At 43.5% G+C, this 22851-nt stretch overlaps 1 protein-coding gene across 1 annotated transcript in view; it reads left to right on the forward strand.

The window, feature by feature from the left end:
• LOC120928974 (cyclic nucleotide-binding domain-containing protein 2-like) overlaps positions 1-22851 on the forward strand; it is a 387861-nt gene that overhangs the window by 225702 nt on the left and 139308 nt on the right. The window contains exon 8 of the mRNA XM_040340130.1: positions 17002-17085. Within this exon, the coding sequence (XP_040196064.1) occupies positions 17002-17085 (84 nt within the window). The remainder of the gene's footprint in view (positions 1-17001; positions 17086-22851) is intronic.

The following is a 22851-nucleotide window of genomic DNA, read 5'->3' on the forward strand; positions in this document are numbered from 1 at the left end:
TAACAGCTTCAACTCTTCTAGGAAGGCTGTCCACAAGGCTTAGGCTGTGTCTATGGGAATGTTTGACCATTCTTCCAGAAGCGCATATGTGAGGTCAGGTACTGATGTGGACTAGAAGGCCTGGCTCGCAGTCTCCGCTCTAATTCATCCCAAAGATGTTCTATCGGTTTGAGGTCAGGACTCTGATCAGGCCAGTCAAGTTCCTCCACCCCAAACTCGCTCATCCACACTATATTGCCAAAAAGTATTGGGCCACTTCTCCAAATCATTTGGTGGAGGGGGGATTATGGTGTGGGGCTGTTTTTGAGGGGTTGGGTTTGGCCCCTGGGTTCCAGTGAAGGGAACTCTGAAGGCGTCAGCACACCAAGATGTTTTGGACAATTTCATGCACCCAACTTTGTGGGAACAGTTTGAGGATTGGTCCCTTCCTGTTCCAACATTACTGCGCATCAGTGAACAAAATAAGGTACATAAAGACATGGATGAGCGAGTTTGGGGTGGAGGAACTTGACTGGCCTGCAGAGAGTAAGATGCTTACTTTTATAAGATGCTCTGATATACACGGTCGTGCGACACTGTATCCAAACAAAATTGACGTCCTTTTTTCCCCACAAATAGAGTTTTATTTTGGTGGTATTTGATCACCTCTGCATTTATTTTTATTTTTTTGCACTATTAACAAAAAAAGACCAACAATTTCGAAACAAAAACAATATTGTTTACTCTATGCTATAAAACAGCCAATAATAATAATAAAAAAATAATAAAATTGAATCATCAATTTAGGCCAATATGTATTCTGCTGCATGTTTTTGGTAAAAAAATCCCAATAAGTGTACTATATATTGATTGGTCTACAAACTATGGGATATTTTTATGTAATTTGTATTAATTTTTTTACTAGTAATGGCAGCGTTCAGCGATTTTTAGCGGGACTGCGACATTGCGGCAGACAAATTGGACACCTAAGTGACACTTCTGACACTTTTTGGGGACCAGTGAAACTAATACTGTGATCAGTGCTAAAACATATACACTGTCCCTGTACTAATGACACTGGCAGGGAACAGGTTAACATCAAGGGCCAACAAAGGGTTAAATGTGCTACTAGGGAGTGCTTTCTAACTGGGGGGGGGGGGTGGTTTAACTTTAGGAAGACAGAGATCCACGTTCCTGCTAAGCAGAAACACAAGGGCCCGGATTCACATACATCGGCGTATATTTATGCCGGCATAGCGTATCTAATATACGCTACACCGAAGCAGCGCAGAGAGGCAAGCACCAAATTTACAAAGCACTTGCCTCCCAAACTGTGCTGGGTTCCCTCAGCGTAAGCCGTTGTAGGTGGAAGTGGGCGTGAGCCATGCTAATGAGGCGTGACCCCATGCAAATGATGGGCCGAGTGACATACAAGTACTTAAAACGAGCGTCGTCCCGTGGACGTATCCCAGTGCGAATGCTCAGAATCACGTCGGAACTACTCCCTAAGATACGACGGATCACTGCCTACGACGTGAACGTAACCTACGCCCAAACCCTATTCACGTACTACGTAAACAACGTTAGCATGAGTTGCGCCTCATATATGGGGAATAACTTTACGTCGGACGTACGACATACGCAAACCGTGTATATTATGCGCCGGGCGCAAGTATGTTCGTGAATCGACGTGTCTCCCTCATTTTCATATTTGAATAGGAAATCAATGGGAGCGCCACTTGCGGCCAGCGTAAATATGCGCCCACGGTACGCCGGCGTAGGAAAGTTACGTCGGTCGGATGAAGCCTATTTTCAGGCGTATCTTGGTTTCAGAGTCCGGCGCATAGATACGATGGCACATATTTACACTTACGTGGCGTATCTGTAGATACGTCGGCGTAAGTGCTTTGTGAATCCGGGCCAAGATCTATATCTTCCCCTCTTACAGAACGGCGGTCTGCCTTGTTTACATAGGCAGACCGCTGTTCTGCCTCTCCTGAGAATGATCGCGGGGGTGCCGCAAGCGACGTGCGCACGCCCCAGACCCAGTGCACAAAATCTCATACAGGTACGTGATTTCATGCAGGAGGGCAGCCCTGCCGCAGTATATCTGCGTGGGGTGGTCAAAAAGCAGTTAAAGCGGTTGTAAACCCGCAAAAAAATTTTTTTTTTGTTCACCTGAAAAGTAAAAGCCATAATGAGCTAGTATGCACCGCATATTAGCTCATTATGAAATACTTATCTCAAAAAGAGGTGTAGGGAACTTACCTGGTCCACACCGAGCGAGATATCATCTTGACTCGGCGTGTCTTCCGGTTATCGCCGCTCCAGCGCTGTGATTGGCTGGAGCGGCGATGACGTCACTCCCGCTCATGCTCGCGAGGTATAAATTCGGCAAGGTCCGGCGGCTGACGGTCCATTAGCCGAGGATCCCCGCTGCGCATGCGCCGCTGCAATCAGCGGCGCATTGCGGGGGGAATATCTCCTAAACCGTATAGGTTTAGGAGATATTCTTTATACCTACAGGTAAGCCTTATTATAGGCTTACCTGTAGGTAAAACTTATAAAAACAAGTTTACAACCACTTTAATGTAAAAGTCAATTAACTCACCGGTTGTAACTTCTTAAAATGTTAGCTCTAGTCTGGTGTCAAAGGAAGTTTCAGTTGCTGCCTAGGTCATTTGATTATTTTTAAGGTGTGTATGTGTGCGTATGCGCAAGCATATATTAAAATTGGGATTTAACGCCAAATACCCAAATACTAACCACCTTTGTTTTGCAAAAATTTCTTCAACTTTTCCATTGCAGCAGTTGTCAGGGTGTCTGAATATAATTGTGCAATCAAATAGCCTCAATAATCAGAAATCAGTAATATTCTTGGGGTTGACTTAACTAACAACTAACTAATGTGTTTACTTTATGACCACTATTTTTTTATGTCAGGAACATAAATATGACAAAGTTCTGTGAACCTTATATATTTCCATTAACTAATATTAATGCTATTTAACCACTTAAGGACCGGAAGGATTTACTCACTTCCTGACCAGGCCATATTTTGCGATACTGCGATGTTGTATCCAAACAAAATTGGTATTTGATCACCTCTGCGGTTTTTATTTTTTGCTCTGTAAAAAAAATAACAATTTTGAAAAAAAACAAAACAATATTTTGCTAGAATAAATACCCCCCCCCCCCCCCCAAAAAAAAAAATCTAATCTAAACTAATCAGTGATTTTTAGCGGTACTGCAACATTGCGGCAGACAGATCGCACAGTAACTGACATTTTTGACACTTTTTCGGGAACCAGTGACATTATTACACTAATCAGTGCTAAAAATATGCACTGTTATTGTACTAATGACACTGGCAGAGAAGGGCTTAACATCAGGGGCAATCAAGGGGATAAATGTGTTCCCTGCAGGTGTGTTCTAACTGTATGGGGGACTCTGTGACTGGGGAAACACACAGATCCATCTTTCTGCTTAGCAGAAAGACAGGATCTGTGTGATCTCCCCTGTCAGAACGGAAATCTGCCTTGTTAACACAGGCAGATCCCCTCTCTGTCACTCCAGGGAACCGATGGCCAGCGAACATCGAGTCCGCAAGCATAGCGGGATGGGGCGCTTAAATTTTTTTTTCTTATTTACTTTTTCTTTTTGATTTTTACACTGTACATTTAAAAAAACTTTTAGGTCACTTTTATTCCTATTACAAGGAATGTAAACATCCTTGAAATAGGCATGAGCAGGGCCTCTTTAATGTGAGATCTGTGGTGACATTTTTTTTTTCCCCCTTTAAGACCATTGGGTGGAAGTGACGTTTGACGTCCCTTCCGTCATCCAATTGTATGGAGCAAAGTGAGGGCCATCATTCCCTCACTCAACTCGATGCCTGGCAGGGGAAAGGACCCAATTGTCTCCGCCTACGCAAGCGCCGGATTTCATAGTGCTTGCATGAGTGTAGTTCCCGCCTCTTGGACCTGGAGGCGCCTATGATGGACGTCACACGTCCCACGGTTCAGGCATTGGACCAGTGTGACGTCCATCAAAGGCGCTGCCGGATCCAGGAGGCGGGACTTATGTCACTCACTGGCAGGGCTGTCTTAATGCATGGGCACTCCTGGGCACTGCCCAGGGGCCCACAGGTGACTAAGGGCCCCATGATAGTTTTGCCAACTGTCCCGGATTCGCCAGTCACGCTTTTTACTAAGCTGTCCCACGATGCCCGTGTCCCCAAGCAGCATCCTGGAACCCGTGGTGTGCCTTCCTGATCCCAGTATTTTGCCCTTCTGCCTCCACCCCTGTACTTTGCCTTTTGTGTTGATTAGTCTTTCATTTATGGAATGCGTTCTTATTGTTAAACATATATTTATTAGTACTTTCAATTAAATAGATTTTAAATTCTATCAACTATTTATACTTTCATTCTTGAGAGTAGGTGCGAATATTGGGGCCAGATGGTAGGGGCCCCAGTGCATTACTTTGCACAGGGGCCCATGATGCTATTAAGACAGCCCTGCTCACTGGCCACGCTTGGAGACGTATCGATCACCGCTGGCTGTGCTGAGTGAGACAGTTAGTGTCAGTGACTGTCTGACTCTTTGAATACGCCCACCCGCCGGCGCTCAGACTCGGGGCTAACAATACAATGCCCGAGACTCTGGGCTTTTTGGAGGCTTACTCGGGGCTCCAGCTCCCCTCAGCCCCCCCTCCTAACGCCACTGGTGGTCAGTGGGAAGAATGTCCCTTACATTGGTGGTCAGTGGGAAGAATGTCCCTTACATTGGTGATCAGTGGGAAGAAGGGGCCAGATTCAGGTACAATTGCGGCGGCGCAACGTAACCCGTTTACGTTACACCGCCGCAAGTTTTCAGTGTAAGTGCCTGATCCACAAAGCACTTACCTGTAAACTTGCGGCGGTGTATCGTAAACACGTCTGGCGCAAGCCCGCCCAATTCAAATGGGGCGTGTACCATTTAAATTAGGCGCACTCCCGCGCCGGACGTATGCTCAGTTTTTTAAATTCCCGCTGTGCTTTGCGTGATGTGACGTCATTTTTTTGAACGGCGACGTGAGTTACAGCGTTTCGTATTCCCGGACGTCTTACGCAAAAAAAAAAATAATCGAAATTCGAAGCGGGAACGACGGCCATACTTTAACATGGCTCGTGTAAAGTTAAGGCATGTCAAATCATGACTAACTTTGCGACGGGAAAAAATTACTAGCGACGACGTAACGAACACGAAAACCGTCGTGGATCGCCGTAAATGCTCATTAGCATACCCGACGCAGGAAAACGACGCAAACTCCACCCAGCGACGGCCGAAGTATTGCATCCTAAGATCCAACGGTGTAAGTCAATTACACCTGTCGGATCTTAGGGCTATCTATGCGGAACTGATTCTATGAATCAGCAGCATAGATAGGACAAGAGATACGACGGTGTATCAGGAGATACGCCGTCGTATCTATTCTGTGAATCTGGCCCAATGTCTCTTACATTCATGGTCAGTAGGAAGAATGTTGCTTACATTAGTGGACAGTGGGAAGAATTTTCCTTTACATTGGTGGTCAGTGGGAAGAATGTCTCTTACATTAGTGGACAGTGGGAAGAATGTCCCTTACATTGGTGATCAGTGAGAAGAATGTCCCTTACAGCCATGACTAAGCACTGACGCCAGTGCGAAACGTTGGCCATACTGATTTTTGTGGGCTTGCAGTGACTGTATGCACAGTTGAAAATAAAGACATCTCTTTTAAAGAAAATTTTGGAGTGCGGCTGTCCAGCTTTTGTTCTTTTGTTTTTTTGCTATTACCGCATTGCCAGCACCCTGGTGGTTCAACAACCCCTGATCATCACGAGGCTCACCTGGAGCGGTGAGAATTCTGTCAATGTCCCTTACATTGGTGATCAGTGAGAAGAATGTCCCTTACATTGGTGATCAGTGAGAAGAATGTCCCTTACATTGGTGATCAGTGGGAAGAATGTCCCTTACATTGGTTGCCAGTTGGAAGAATGTTCCTTACATTGGTGATCAGTGGGAAGAATGTCCCTTACATTAGTGATCAGTGAGAAGAATGTCCCTTACATTGGTGATCAGTGGGAAGAATTTTCCTTACATTGGTGATCAGTGGGAAGAATGTCCCTTACATTGGTGATCAGTGAGAAGAATGACCCTTACATTGGTGATCAGTGGGAAGAATGCTCCTTACATTGGTGGTCAGTGGGAAGAATGTTCCTTACATTGGTGATCAGTGGGAAGAATGCTCCTTACATTGGTGGTCAGTGGGAAGAATGTTCCTTACATTGGTGATCAGTGGGAAGAATGTCCCTTACATTAGTGGTCAGTGGGGAGAATGCTCCTTACATTGGTGATCAGTGGGAAGAATGCTCCTTACATTGGTGATCAGTGGGAAGAATGCTCCTTACATTGGTGATCAGTGGGAAGAATGCTCCTTACATTGGTGATCAGTGGGAAGAATGTCCCTTACATTAGTGGTCAGTGGGAAGAATGCTCCTTACATTGGTGGTCAGTGGGAAGAATGCTCCTTACATTGTTGATCAGTGGGAAGAATGTTCCTTACATTGGTGGTCAGTGGGTAGAATGTTCCTTACATTGGTGATCAGTGGGAAGAATGCGCCTTACATTGGTGGTCAGTGGGAAGAATGCTCCTTACATTGGTGATCAGTGGGAAGAATGTTCCTTACATTGGTGGTCAGTGAGAAGAATGCTCCTTACATTGGTGGTTAGTGGGAAGAATGCTCCTTACATTGGTGATCAGTGAGAAGAATGCTCCTTACATTGGTGGTCAGTGAGAAGAATGCTCCTTACATTGGTGATCAGTGAGAAGAATGTTCTTTACATTGGTGATCAGTGGGAAGAATGTTCCTTACATTGGTAATCAGTGGGAAGAATGTTCCTTACATTGGTGATCAGTGGGAAGAATGTTCCTTACATTGGTGATCAGTGGGAAGAATGTCCCTTACATTGGTGATCAGTGAGAAGAATGTTTCTTACATTGGTGATCGGTGGGAAGAATGTTCCTTACATTGGTGATCAGTGGGAAGAATGTCCCTTACATTGGTGATCAGTGAGAAGGATGATCCTTACATTGGCGATCAGTGGGAAGAATGTCCCTTACATTGGTGATCAGTGGGAAGAATGTCCCTTACATTGGTGATCAGTGAGAAGAATGTCCCTTACATTGGTGATCAGTGGGAAGAATGTCCCTTACATTAGTGGTCAGTGGGAAGAATGTCCCTTACATTGGTGATCAGTGAGAAGAATGTCCCTTACATTAGTGGCCAGTGTGAAAAATTCTCCTTACAATGGAGAACAGTGGGAAGAATGCTTCTTACAGTGGTGGTCATGGGAAGAATGCCACAATTACAGACAGCTAACATGATCATTGTTGTCAGTGATCTCTGAGATACGAGAGGCGAAGCTCCACTGGTCATTTGCTGATAGCTCTAATGAGTGAGGTTAGTACTAGTACTAGAAGGACACCTTCAGGCAGATCAATCCACCACTGCTCACTGCTCAGCCAGCCCCTAAAAACCTCTGGAGTTCCACAGAAATGTAGCTGAGGAAAAAAATGAAAAGATTAGCAGATCATTTTGTTTCCAGGCAATATTCACAGATTTCGGAATTTTACGGCAAAATGAGTTTTCCCCAAATCCCTCTGCTCGTCCTTAATTACCAATTAATGTTCACAAATGTAATTGTTTACAGCTCACAAGCTTTAATACCAGAATGAGTCTTGTAAAAAAAAAAAAAAAAAATCAACTCCATGAAGATTGTGCCCTGCTGGGAACTGGACCCAAAAGTTTTGAGACAACATTATTACACACCAAGCCACTGTGTGATCTTCTTGAAAAGGTCCTGGTCGGTGTCATCTTATACGTAATGAATAACCTTTGCCAGGACAAAAGGAATGACATTACCTTGAGCTCTGATCACGTGTGCTAATGACATTTTCATGCATATTTGCAATTGAATGGAATTCTGAATATTACAAATATGTCTCTTTCGGCACATCATCACCTGTATGATTTATCTACCCTATTAGCCAAAACAAAGTATCTTTTCCATTAATTTAAGTCTGAAGGCTAATTAATATTTTTTTGTCATAGCTACTAATGTTCTCAAACTCCATAATTTGCTTAAACCAATTAAAAATGTGTGAGGCCATTAATTAATGTCAAGATAGAAAAACAATAATTCTACATAAATTCTAATAAATGATTTGTATATGTTAAGTAGATGTAAGCCTGATATAGCTGAGCGATATTTGGCTTGCTGAAACATTGTGTTTCCTAAACAATTGCCAATTTTTTTATTTATTTTTTAAATAGGCGTTTTCGCCATTTTTTTTATCAATGGTGGAGTCTCTTCGCAGGCACTTCTTGTCTACATACAATCCAAATGTGGTTGTATGGCACTTCTTTGGATGGGTTCCTAATGCTGACAATAGTCGGCTATGACTGCTTAACCACTTAAGACCCGGTCCAAAATGCAGCTAAAGGACCCGGCCAGTTTTTCGGCACTGCAACGATTTAACTGACAATTGCGACATGGCTCCCAAACAAAATTGCCGTCCTTTTTGCCACAAATAGAGCTTTCCCTTGGTGGTATTTGATCACCTCTGTGGTTTTTATTTTTTGCGCTATAAACAAAAATAGAGCGACAATTTTGAAAAAAATTCTATATTTTTTCCCTTTTGCTATAATAAATATCCCCCAAATATATATAAAAAAATAAATGTTCTTCCTCAGTTTAGGCCGATACGTATTCTTCTACCTATTTTTGGTAAATAAAATCTCAATAAGCGTTCATCGATTGGTTTGCGCAAAATTTATAGGGCCGGATTCAAAAAGCCCGTCGTAAATTTGTGCGGGTGTAGTGTATCTCAGATACGCTACGCCGCCGTAACATAGTGAGGCAGGTTCTGTATTCAGAAAGAACCTGCGCCCTAAGTTAAGACGGCGTAGCGTATGTGGTCCGGCGTAAGCCCGCGGAATTCAAATTATCCATGCAGTGGGCGTTTTGTATGGTAATGAAGGCTGACCCCACATAAATGAAGTTTTTAACTAACGGCGCATGCATCGTCCGTGAATGTATCCCAGTGCGCATGCTCCAAATTACAACGCAAATAGTCAATGCTTTCGATGTGAACGTAAATTACGTACAGCCCTATTCGCGAACGACTTACGCAAATGACGTAATCAACGGAAAATTCGACGCTGGCCCGACGTCCATACTTAACATAGGATACGCCTCATATAGTAGGGGTAACTTTACGCCGGAAAAAGCCTTACGTAAACGACGTAAAAAAATTCGCCGGGCGGACGTACGTTTCTGAATCGGCGTATCTACCTAATTTGCATATTCCTTGCATAAATCAACGGAATCGCCACCTAGCGGCCAGCGTAAATATGCAACTATGATACGACGGCGTAAGAGACTTACGCCAGTCGGATCTTAGCAAAATTCCGGCATATCTTGTTTTCTGAATACAGAAAAAAGATACGCCGGAGCATCCTAGAAGTTACGCGGTGTATCAATAGATATGCCAGCGTAACTTCTTTCTGAATCTGGCCCATAGAGTTTACAAAATAGTTTAATTGCATTTTTATTAATACATTTTTTTTAATATTAATGGCGGCGATCAGCGATTTTTTTTCATGACCGCGACATTATGGCAGACACATCGGACAATTTTGACACATTTTTTGGACAATTGTCATTTTCACAGAAAAAAATGCTATAAAAATGCATTGTTTACTGTGAAAATGACAATTGCAGTTTGGGAGTTAACCACTAGGGGGCACTGAAGGGGTTAAGTGTGACCTCGTATGTGTTTCTAACTGTAGGGGGCGGGGCTGGATGTGTGACATCATTGATCGTGTTTCCCTTTATTGGGGAACACACGATCAATGACAGCGCCACAGTAAAGAACGTGGAAGCTGTGTTAACACACAGCTCTCCTCGTTCTTCAGCTCCGGGGACCGATCGTGGGACTCCAGCGGCGATCGAGTCCGTGGGTCCCGCGGACACGGAGCTTCGGATCGGGTTGCGGTGGACCCGCAGCTGGGCACTTAAAGAGGACGTACAGGTACGTGCTTGTGCCCAGCCGTGCCATTCTGCCGACGTATATGTGCAGGAGGCGGTCCTTAAGTGGTTAAAGTGGTTGTAAATCCTTACAGACCACTTATACCTACAGGTAAGCCTAGACTAAAGCCCTGTACACACGATCAGTTTGTCTGATAAAAAACGGGCCGATGGACTGTTTTCATCGAACAAACCGATTGTGTGTGAGCCCCATCGGTTTGTTTTCCATCGGTGAAAAAAAATAGAACATGTTTTAAAATTTTCCTATGGATAAAAAAGTGATAGAAAAAAACGATCGTCTGTGTGGAAGTCCATCGGTCAAAAATCCACGCATGCTCAGAATCAAGTCGACGCATGCTCGGAAGCATTGAACTTAATTTTTCTCAGCACGTCGTAGTATTTTACGTCACCGCGTTTAGACACGGTCAGATTTTTGACCGATGGTGTGTAGGCAAGACTGATGAAAGTCAGCTTCATCGGATGTCCAACGAAAAAATCCATCGGATTAGATTTCATCAGATATCCGATCGCGTGTACAGGGCTTAAGGCTTGTAGGTGCAACAAATATCTCCTAAACCTACACGGTTTAGGAGATATTTGCAGAAAAGACAGCACATATGTAGACAATGGCGCAGGCACACTGTGCGTGCCGTTAACCCTCCTGGCGGTATCCCCGAGCGTGACTCGGGGTTGATTTTTTCTACCAAAATCGGTAACCCCGAGTCACGCTCGGGGTAGATATGCAGAGCCTGCAGCGTGCGCTGGCTTACCTTCTCCTGGATCCAGCGATGTCACCGCGCTGTGTGAGCGAGCGGGACCTCGCTCGATTCACACAGCGTCCTCCTGTGCCGCCGATCTCCGTTCCCTGCGACGTTACGACGCACGGGAGCGGAGATCGGCGCCAAATTCAAAAAAGTAAACAAACACTATACATACAGTATACTGTAATCTTATAGATTACAGTACTGTATGTAAAAAATACACACCCCCCTTGTCCCTAGTGGTCTGCCCAGTGCCCTACATGTACTTTTATATAATAAAAACCTTTCTTTCTCCCTGCAAACTGTAGATTGTCCATAGCAACCAAAAGTGTCCCTTTATGTCAAAAATGGTTTTAGATCAGCTAGAAAACAGCGATAATAAATTATAATCACTTGCAGAGTGACATCATCGGGGTTTCAGCCAGTCACAGCGCTGGAGCCTCGATACCTGGAAGTCACTCCGGGTATCATGGCGGCTTCGATCTCAGTTAATTACTTCATAATGAGCTAGTATGCTATGCATACTAGCTCATTATGTCTTTGTCTTTCAGTGTATTTTTTTTTTTTAGTTTCGTTACAGAGGGTTTACTTATTTTTTAAAGCTTCAGCCCCGGAAGAATTAAACCCCTTCCTGACCAGAGCACTTTTTGCGATTCGGCACTGCGTCGCTTTAACTGACAATTGCACGGTCGTGCGACGTTGTACCCAAACAAAATTGACGTCCTTTTTTTCCCACAAATGGAACTTTCTTTTGGTGGTATTTTATCACCTCTGCAGTTTTTATTGTTTGTGCTATAAACAAAAAAAGAGCGACAATTTTGAAAAAAAATGCAAACTTTTTAACTTTTTGCTATAATAAATATCCCCAAAAATATTTAAAAAAAACTGATTTATTTCTCAGTTTAGGCCAATATGTATTCTCCTACATATTTTTGGTAAAAAAAAATTGCAATAAGCATATATTGATTGGTTTGCGTCTACAAAATAGGGGATAGTTTTAAGGCATTTTTTTATTATTTTTTTTTAAATAGTAATGGCGTCGATCAGTGAATTTTATCGTGACTGTGACATTATGGCAGAAACATCAGACACATTTGACACATTTTTGGGACCATTGCCATTTATACAGCGATCAGTGCTATAAAAATGCACTGATTACTGTGTAAATTACACTGGCAGTGAAGGGGTTAAACACTAGGGGCGATGAAGGAGTTAAGTGTGTCCTAGGGAGTGATTCTAACTGTGTGGGGGCTGGGCTACAAGTGACACAACATTGATCACTGCTCCCAATCACAGGGAGCAGTAGATTACTGTCCTGTCACTAGGCAGAACAGGGAAATGCCTTGTTTACATAGGCATCTCCCTGTTCTGCAGCTCTGTGACACGAGTCCGCGGTTCCCGCGGTCACGGAGCACACGGCGGGCAATTTCAAAGCAACGTACAGGTACTTTTCTTTGTGCAGCTGTGCCATTCTGCCAACGTATATTGGCGTTAGCCGGTTGGCAAGTGGTTAATGTGTGTTAAAATGGCCACTTGTACAGTGCATTCGGAAAGTACCATATTTATCGTGGTATTGCGCGCTCCGGCGTATAGCGCGCACCCCTAAAGTGGACCCGACATTCCTGTAAAAAAACATTTTAGTACTTAGGCCCCGTACAGACGACCGAACATGTCTGCTGAAACTGGTCCGCGGACCAGTTTCAGCAGACATGTTCGGTCGTGTGTAGGCCCGAGCAGGCAGGATTCCAGCAAACATTTGCCAGCCGGGCCTTTTCCCAGCGGGCAAATATTTCCGGACTTGTTTTAAAACAGCCCGCTGGAATCCTGTCCCCTCGGACATGTTCGGTCGTCTGTACAGACCTACCGTACATGTCCGAGCGCCTGCCATCCCTCGCATGCGTCGAATGACTTCGACGCATGCGTGGAAGCATTTAACTGGCAGGGCCGCCCACGTCGCCGCGTCATCGTCGCGGCGACGGCGCGGACACGCCTCACATATTGTTTACGCGCGGATTTCTGTATGATGGTGAGTACAGCCACCATACAGAAATCCCCGGGCATACATGTACGGTGAAAACGGTCCGGCGGACCGGTTTCATCGTACATGTATGCTCGTCTGTACACGGCCTTACAGTTTTGGTGTCTTGCGCGGCGTCCATCGGCGGCCTCGCCGGGTCCGGCGTCCGTCTGCGGTTTCAGGTGTCCTGTTCGTCGGGTCCGGCGTCCTTCTGCGGCGTCCTCCCCGCTCGATCCCCGCTTTCCCGCGCCGAGTTTGAATACTGCGCCGGCATATACCGAGCGCAGTACAATCGTGTATAGTCGGGCAGGCTCGACTACTCTCGCACTCACGTCCTGTACGTCCAGCACGTGAGCGCGAGAGGAGCCGAGCCTGCCCGACTATACACGAGTGTACTGCGCTCGGTATATGCCGGCGCAGTATTCAAACTCGGCGCGGGAAAGCGGGTATCGGCGTATATCGCGCACCCATGATTTTGCCCTGATTTTCAGGGCAAAAAAGTGTGCGGTATACGCCGATAAATACGGTATTCACAACCCTTTACATTTCCAACATTTTGTTATGCTGCAGCCTTATTCCAAAATGGAATAAATTAATTATTTTATTCAAATTCTACAAACAATACCCCATAATGACAATGTGAAAGAAGTTTGTTCGAAATCTTTGCAAATTTATATTAAAAAAAAAATCACATGTACATAAGTATTCATAGCCTTTGGAACCAAGGGAAAGGGGAGTAGGGAGTTTGTATACAAAATATATCCCATATACTATATATTTTTTCAGCTTTTAGGCCTCGTACACACGACCGAACATGTCTGCTGAAACTGGTCCACAGACCAGTTTCAGCGGACATGTTCGGTCGTCTGTACGTCCGACCGGACAATTTTCCGGCGGATCCGACAGGTTTCCAGCGGACAAATGTTTCTTAGCATGCTAAGAAACATGTCCGCTGGAAGCCTGTCCGTCGGACATGTTCGGTCGTATGTACGACTTACCGGACATGTCCGCTCGGCCGAAAGCCCTCGCATGCGTCGAAGTGATTAGACGCATGCATGGAAGCATTGACCTTCCAGGGTCGCGCACGTCGCCGCGTCATCGCCGCGGGGGCCGGCGCGGCCACGTCACCGCGTATCCTGTCCGCGGGAATTTTGGCTTGATGGTGTGTACAACCATCACACCAAAATCCGGCAGCGGACATGTCCGATGAAAACGGTCCGGCGGACCGTTTTCATCGGACAGTCCGTCCGTGTGTACGAGGCCTAAAAGTGGACCTAATTTTAGTCTGCCCAAACACAGTCATCACATGCCAGATTCCGACCCCCGCCCTGATTAATTTGTTATATGGTGATAAAAGGATTTTTGGGAAAAATAAATAAAAAAAAACAATGCAGTTTAGAAGAGTGTGTATGGAAAATAAGCACGTTAAAACTGAATCCTTGATAGAAAACGTGGCCAAACTTCAAAAGTACATCTGTATGCAAAACTATTCTAAATATTTAACAGCTTGTTCAACACCTCTGAGTGACGTGACATAGTTTTTTGATATTTCCCTTACTCATTTATATAAGTACTAGAGAGTTTGTGAAACATTATATATGATCTTTCTCTTCCACTTCTGTACCATCCAGATTAGTCTAACTCTTTCTTCTTGTTTCCAACTGTGATGATATTTGACCTGTTTGATCTATGTTCTCTGTAATACTTTATTTATAAAAGTTCTTTTGCTCCTCCTGAGCTATGAATAAAAAAAAAAATGCCAACAAATACAGACACGGGTACCCAAGTCTAGAACACATACTACTACAGTAAATAACATACACAGTCTATCACTTTGGACATACACTCAATTTATTAGGTACACCTTGCTATGGTGTTTCCCCGAAAAATAAGCCTGACCCTACCATCTGAATGTCGCAGCTGGAATCTGGGGACCAGGCAATGTTTTTCCAATCTTCTATTGTCCAATTTTTGTGAGCCTGTGCGAATTGTAGCCTAAAGTGGATGTGTGACAACAGGGACAAGATGGTTCCTGGCTTTACAGCCCTTTAAATTTACAGTAGAACATAGGCTGGGCAAGCTCCAAAACAATGCAGATGCCCTCTTCCGCATGCACTGTATGCTTGGGTAAATTGCTCAGCCACAGGGGCTTGTGCAGAGGGGGCGGATATGTGACGGAATGCGAGGTGATATAGTGGATAATTGATACATTTCAGCTCGCATTCGCTCTATTGTAAGGGAATGAACCAGAATCCGGCCCAGGTTTTTCCAGCCTCTGTGGCAGGCTGGGTTCTGGTCCGGATGTTCCGGTCCAATTGAGTTCACACTCAGGTGGAATTTAAAAGATCAGGAAGAGAGCAAAGCAGTGCTCTGGTTTTTGATACTCAGGAAGGAACCTGAGTGAGAGGAGCTCTGGGGGTTGGACAAAGAGGTTTGCTTTACCACATGTTTTGTGGGTGACGGGGACCAGCCCTGCACTGTATAGAGGAGACCATTTGTTTAGTTAGCGCCGGGTGGCAAGGATTTAATTTTCTGTTTTGTTTATTTTTATTTTGCAAACCTCCTGTAAATAAACCTGGCATCCGCCAGATTTTTAAGAAAGTGCCCGTTTGCTGACTGTCATTGAGAAAAGGTAATCCCCACGAGCTAATCTCCCACAATGGATATATGTGAATGGGTAACCAACCACACTTACCAACAAAGACAGTGAATGCGGCATGTGGTAACGGGCACAAGGTGAGCTGATACCATGAACTTCGTCACAGGAGCTGAGGTGGCAATATATAAAGATGCAGCATCGGAAAGTGTTAGGAAGAGCATGAATATAAAAGTGATGTCCAAGTGGCAAAAAAATATACATTGCCTATACTGTTTTCATTCCCTTTCACTCAGTTTGTTGTTTTATTACTTTAGTGCACACACATATTTAGGATCTGCCAATTACCTTTTAGACACAGGCTTATTAATAATCACTGGCATAATCTTCACTCCTGTCATCGCCCTTCATGGAGTTATACTGGGTTCACTACTTACTAATTATTTGAAACTCATTACTCTCATTACTGTCATAATTCCTTACACATTTAATTGATTTTCTTGTTCGCAGATACCCATGTCTGATGAGCCATATATCTTTATTATTTTTTTGCCACATGGAGATCACTTTTATATTCATGCACTCTCTAACACGTTACCATGCTGCATCTTTATATATTGCCACCTCAGTTCCCATGACGAAGTTCATGCTTTTAGCTCACCTGCTGGTTACCACATGCCACATTCACTGTCTTTGTTGACAAGTGTGGTTGGCTAACCATCTACATATATCCATCTTCCTTGATATTTTCCCTCACTGTTCAGAGTGTGGTTTATTATATTTATATATTCCGTAGGAATTCCTATCACATCTGCTCCTGATGAGTGGAGACATCCACGAAACGTGTCGAGCTATGTTTGATGCCACAGCTACACCATATATGAAATGTTACCTACCATGTTTGACAATGCTACGAATATACAACCCAGTATATATCTATATATCATGTGAACACAGATAGAAGTCTCGGGCACGCTGCCGTTGGCATCTGTAGGCCATGCCACCTTATGCATTTACATCTATTACCATGAATTTGTTATGATTATTTGTTGATATATATGTACTCATTTTTTCAATATGCTTACGCCTGAATCAATCCCAAAGAGTCATCGATCTGTATTCCAAGATAACTAGAAAGACCAATTAACCTTCTTGGGATAACACAGGAAGTGTGCATAGGACTGACACCCTAACATCTGACATGATCAACAGTTTTTTTTTATACTTATCAACCAGATATCGAAAGTCAAATAAGAAAAAAAATGCATCCAATAGTTGGTTAAATTTTGTCTGAAAACATTGATAAACATTGAAATAAAACATTGATATATATATCTTATATCCACCTCTGCTTACACTATAAAGGTGTACTTACAAAATATGTATCAGGGATATAGCACATCACTTTCTGAAAAAAAAATCCTTTGGATTGAATTTGGCAATATTTGTAACAGTTATTAGATGACCAGTTATGCTTTTCTGTTTCTTTAATAAACATTTCCTTTTTTGATGTTTTATATTACTTTGTTTTAGGATGTTGCTATATTGACTAACACCAGGAGAAATGCAACAGTGGTGTGCCATGACACAGTCTCATTGTTGGCCATATCTAGACAGGTAAGCATTTTCAATATATATATATATATATATATATATATATATATATATATATATATATATATATATATATAAAATTTATATCCCCTGGCACAACTCCAGAGCAACCTAAAACTGCCTCTGACCCAAATTGTAAAAGCATGCAGAAAAAGAGGAACAGTCTGCTTCCTTCAGTGTCCAGCCGCAAAGCGGCAGAACCTTTTTTTTATTATCACAGCTTTATAGACAGAATGACATCATTCATATGAGCACATCTGATTCGTTAATCCATATATGGCTTTCTTCTTGTGACGTCTATTCTTGACCTCGTGGCTTTCATTTCACACTCATTCGCCATTTTGCTTCTTCGGTGGAGGGGGCCGAAAGGAGTGAGGAGTAACAGCTGGTTTCACTTATCACTCCTGAAGTTTTTTTTTTAACTCTATAATGACTTTTAAGGAAAATAATACTTGTTGCAACACACCCACACACATCTATATATATATATATATATATATATATATATATATATATATATATATATATATCAAGAAATAGAAGAAATAAAACAATATAAGAAAGAAAACCAATATTTGAGTGGTTTAGGAGAAAAATAACATGAACACAAACAAATCATTTTACTAACTCCATCACATATATATATAGATGTATTATATTAAAGTGAAATCTATTCATAGTGAAATAGATGTATTATATTAAAGTGAAATCTATTCATAGTGAAAAATAGCAAACACTGAACACACCAAACACAGCACACATTAAACATGAACTACCCCAAACAGAACCAAAAACCCCATTAACAAGAGCTGTTGAACCTGAACAACTAAATATATACTGTATATACAGACCAAGCTAGGGACGAGGGTACAAGGAATTCAAGGTTACAATGAAGGGGAGATAATGGCTGGGGACAGAGCAGAGGGAGGCAGGAGCAAGGCAGAGGGTTGCAGACTGGATCAGGATCTGCAGCAAGGCAGGGACCAAAATCGTGATGCGCCAGGGGAAGGGAGGGGAATCCTTAAGTAGCCCCTCGGAAGCTGAACACTAATTTGCCTGATTACACCAGCCTGCTGGCTCCTGAGAGACACCTGCTGGTGGACACTGAAGCTGCAGCAAACAGCCCAGAGCAGGATAGTGCCACCAGCAGGTGAACTTAATCCTAACAGACTCCCCCCCTTAAGGAGTAGCCTCTGGATGCTCCATAGGCCCCACAACCAGGCTCTGCAGGCCGACTAAGCACTGTTCATGTCTGAAGGCCTGGTGAGAACCCCGCCTCTGAGGTCCCAAAACTGTCTGGATTCTCTGCTGGTCAGATTCCCAAGAAGGTGCAACACCAAAGGCATATTCTCAAAAGCAGCCTGTGTCCCAATGCTGGGACACCTAAGGACACCCGACCGCCCAATGCCAGAGTCCCTGGTCCATGCAGGTACCCTGACGCCAGGGAATTCCCTCTCTCCCTTTGTTGCTAGATGCCGCTTTGCACTGTACCTGTCCCTCAGGTCTACCCAGCGCATAGATTACCCCACTTGGGTCTACCCAGCGCATAGGTTACCCCACTCGGGACCCCGATTGCACCAGGGATTGCAGAGATGACCCCCTGGGTCAGGACAAAGTTCAAATGGAACACTGTCCTTTTCCATGGGACTTCTATCACCAGGGCTGTAACAGCAGATGTGGCTCTCAAGTTCAAAGTGGAGTTCTGGACCTCCTGGCCTTGGCACAACAGGATCCGCTGGCTGCAAAAATAACTCAGGATGAGCAAAAGTAGGGATCTTAACCCACCCAGACAATGCCTTTAGGCTACATAACACTGGAATTTTAGAAGCCTCAGACACATCAGTAGGTGGGAGTTTTACCCTGTCAGAGCCCAACTTAACAGCAAGTAGGGATTTGGCATAGTCCAGAGGGCCAGCAGCCCCAGAATTAGCATGTTGGGCAGTGGGCACCAGATCAACAGGCTAGGCAGCGGGCACCAGATCAACCAGATTTAGGGGCGAAAACAGAGATGGAGAGCTTGTCTAGTCGACGGTCCACTAGCTTACTGGGTCATGAGAATAGACAACTGGCCAGAACTTGCCCAGTATGCAATTGAGCTGCTGGGCTGCCCTGCATCCAGCATGCTTTCCGAATGGACATTCAGTGCTGCTGGAGGTTTTGTTACTGATAATAGAACACGTCTGTCCACATTTATCAAAATTAATCAGTCCTGGATTACCAGCAGTTATGAAGGCCCTGTTGCTGATTAAGTGTTTTTTGGATGTGGAAACTCTGCAGGATTTCAAGGCTGCCTAGCGTTGTGTGTTGATTTCATCTGGAAAAATGTTGGTGTAGGTTTCATTATCAAAATGAACACCCAAAGAAAGACCAATGTTTCCACACCGGTTTGACAGATGCATATAATTAAAAATGTTGACAGCAAGGCTAATTCTTGATTTCATCAAGAACATCTCTATAGGGTTACAGTGTGAAGGCCCCTCACCCAAAGACCAATTTTTCCACACCTGTTTGACCGGTGCATATCATTTACATTTTTGACAGCAAGGCCAATTCCAATAGGGTTATGGTGTGAAGGCGCCACCGAAACCAAAAGACATATCATTGCGATTTTTGATAGCAAGGCCAATTCTTGCTTTTGTCAAGAGTACCTCTATAAGGTTACGGTGTGAAATTACCACCGACACCCAAAGACCAATTTTTCCACACCTCTTACTAGATACATGTCCTTCAGGGCAGTACCCGGACCCCTATAACCATTGTATGCCCAAGTACTTGCATATAAGCCTTCAAATTGGGGACTTTTGGATTTTCATGTATGGGTCCCATAGACTTCAATGGGGTTCGTTATTCGCTTCCGAACTTTCGTGATGTTCGAAAGTTCTGGTCCAAACTGAACTGTACGTCGTTCGGGACATCCCTAATCCCTTAGTATGCTAGCAAGTTTCTCATGATGTTTCATGATCCATGATATAATATTGCTATTGAAGTTTTATCAGCTAAGAGCATAAAAAAGGTGTGATAATATTTAAGTCCGGAGAAGATAATAGTCAAGCATCATAAGAGCAAGGAAGGTAAATAAAAATTTTGAAATCTGAGTTACATGCTTGGGACAAACAAAGATCTATCTAAGGCCCCGTACAGACGACCGGATCGATCCGCTGAAAACGGTCCGCCGGACCGTTTTCATCGGATAGATCCGCTGCGACCGCTGCCGGATTTCTGTCTGATGGTTGTACACACCATCAGACAGAAATCCGCGCGTAAACAATACGCAGGGCGTGGCCGCGCCGTCGCCGCGACGATGACACGGCGACGTGGGCGGCCCTGGAAGTTCAAAGCTTCCACGCATGCGTCGAATCAGTACGACGCATGCGAGGGATGGCGGTCGGTCGGACGTGTCCGGTGAGTCTGTACAGACGACCGAATACGTCCGACCGACAGGTTTCCAGCGGACAGATTTCTTAGCATGCTAAGAAATTTTTAGCCGCTGGAAACTGTCCGATCCGCGGGACAATTGTCCGCTCGGGCCTACACACGACCGGATCTGTCCGCTGGAACTGGTCCGGCTTACCAGGTTTAGCTACTTTTTAAAAAGGGGCAGAGCGAGTTGTAATGTGGAGAACAATTTTCTGAGAAAGCGAAGAATTATCAATATCAATTTTGGTTGTAGAATCTAACCATGGAGACCATATATTCAAAAAGTGAGAATATTTATCAAAAAGAATGGAGGTACATTTTACATGGACCATGGTTCCCGTAGTTCTTTGTTTTACCTCTCTAAAGTTTAGGGATGGTTGTCTTCAAGCCTTAGCAATAGTTTGTTGTGCAGTCAAAAAGAAGAAGGAAATCAATATTCCTTCTGATTTTCTAAATTTCTAAATTGGTTTATGAAGTAACGTCTCCCAAGTATTCATATCTAAAGGTTTGTGAAGAACTTTATAAATCATATTATAAACTTTTATCCATAAATTTCGGATCATTGGGCATTCCAACTAAATATGGAGTAAGGTACCTTTGGCATTGCACCTTCTAAAGCACAGGGGAGGTAATTTAAGGAGAAAAATGTGACAATCTCACAGGGGTCATTTACCAGCGAAATAGAATTTTATGTGCATTTTCTTGTGCAAAAATATTAATGGAGCAGTTAACTATTGCCAGCCAAATTGTTTGCTATTCTGTAATGTCTAGATATTCTCCTAGGCCCTGTTGCCAATCAATAACATATGTAGGATTGTTAGTGTAAGAAACCAGAGCAGCAAATAAGAGATATAAAAGACAAGGTAGGTGGGGGGAAAACATTGAATGTGAATAAAATCTCAAATGTACGAGGGCTGTATTGAAAGCAATGCAAAAGTTGGCATATCTTTATTACTAACTCTCATAGGTCATTCAATTAACACATGTTGGTATAGTACGTTTTTCTCTTCTTCTTTTTCATTGCAGGTAAATCATGGAGTCCAAGCAGAAGCAACATGCAGTTATTGAGTTCATGAGGAAGAAGGGGTGCAGGCTGTCCGGGATCCACAGAAAGCTACAGAATGTTGATGAATATGACACCATTGACAAAATCCATCTACACAGATGGATAAAAACATTTAGAGGGGAAACCAGATTTGAAGACATACCACGCAGTGAAAGACCACCACTTTTGGACTTTGTCAAGAACTCAATGATGGCACATTGCTTATGTTTGGAATCCATTATTTACCTGCAATTAAAAAGAAGAATTAATATAGCAGAAGAGAAATGTGGCGCTTACTAAAGAATTAATCACTAGTCTATAATCATCAAGTACAATGATTCCAAAGGATGCTCTTCATAAGAATAACAAGCAAAACAATTATTAAGGAATACATCCTCATAAACTGTGCCAAAACAATATGATATTCAGCTATATATTCAGAAAGATGTGCAAATAGGCAGAAAGTGCAAAAAAGTATAGCAAATATTTGCAAATAAGCAGTCCAATATGTACAAGGAATTTTTTCAACACTTGCGTGCACTATGTGCCCACAGAGTGCCAATAAATGTGAGAATATGTCAGTTCAAGATTAATAGTTCATTAAAAAAGTGTATGTGCATATAGCCGTGACAGCCAATTCGTCCCAGTAATTCCACCATCGATTAAATGGTTTGCCCAGCCTCTCACCTCATACAGAGACCCCTCAGGGTCAAAACAAACCTCCAAAGCACACAGCTGCTATCCAGGGAAGTCCAGGACCAGCTAGTCGGTGACTGTTAAGGTTTCTTTCCAAACTCCTCAAAGGCCAATTAACATGCAATGAAAGCGGGGGCTCTATAGTGTAGTACTTCACAATAAATGTATTAAAAAAACAAGTAATCACTCACAGTTTTAAATTGTAGAGTTCAGCTCCAAACAAATTGAGTACTTCCGGCCTCGGCCGCGACTGTAAGTGACAACACCTAGCTCCTCCCTGATGTGTTGCATCACTGAACACGTGAATTCATCAAAGGATATATATGCTCATGCAGCTACACTGATTACAGAACTAAATTTACCTAACCTAGCACCTAACCTAGTACCTATCTAGGAGGGTGCTACACTGAGTTTGTCAGTGTGCTGTTGAGAATGGTACCAGGGTGGGCAGCCTAGAAACAGGTAAGGGGGACCCAGTCTATTTCCAGCAGCCCCTTTGGGGGTCAGTGCTACAAGGGTATGCACTACTGGAGGTGAGCAAATGCCATAAACCATTGCAGACTTGAGTGGACTAACAAGTGTGGCATGACAGTGAATATATCCCTGTTGGC

This window comes from Rana temporaria, chromosome 2 (assembly GCF_905171775.1).
Source record: "Rana temporaria chromosome 2, aRanTem1.1, whole genome shotgun sequence".
NCBI classification, from domain to species: domain Eukaryota; kingdom Metazoa; phylum Chordata; class Amphibia; order Anura; family Ranidae; genus Rana; species Rana temporaria.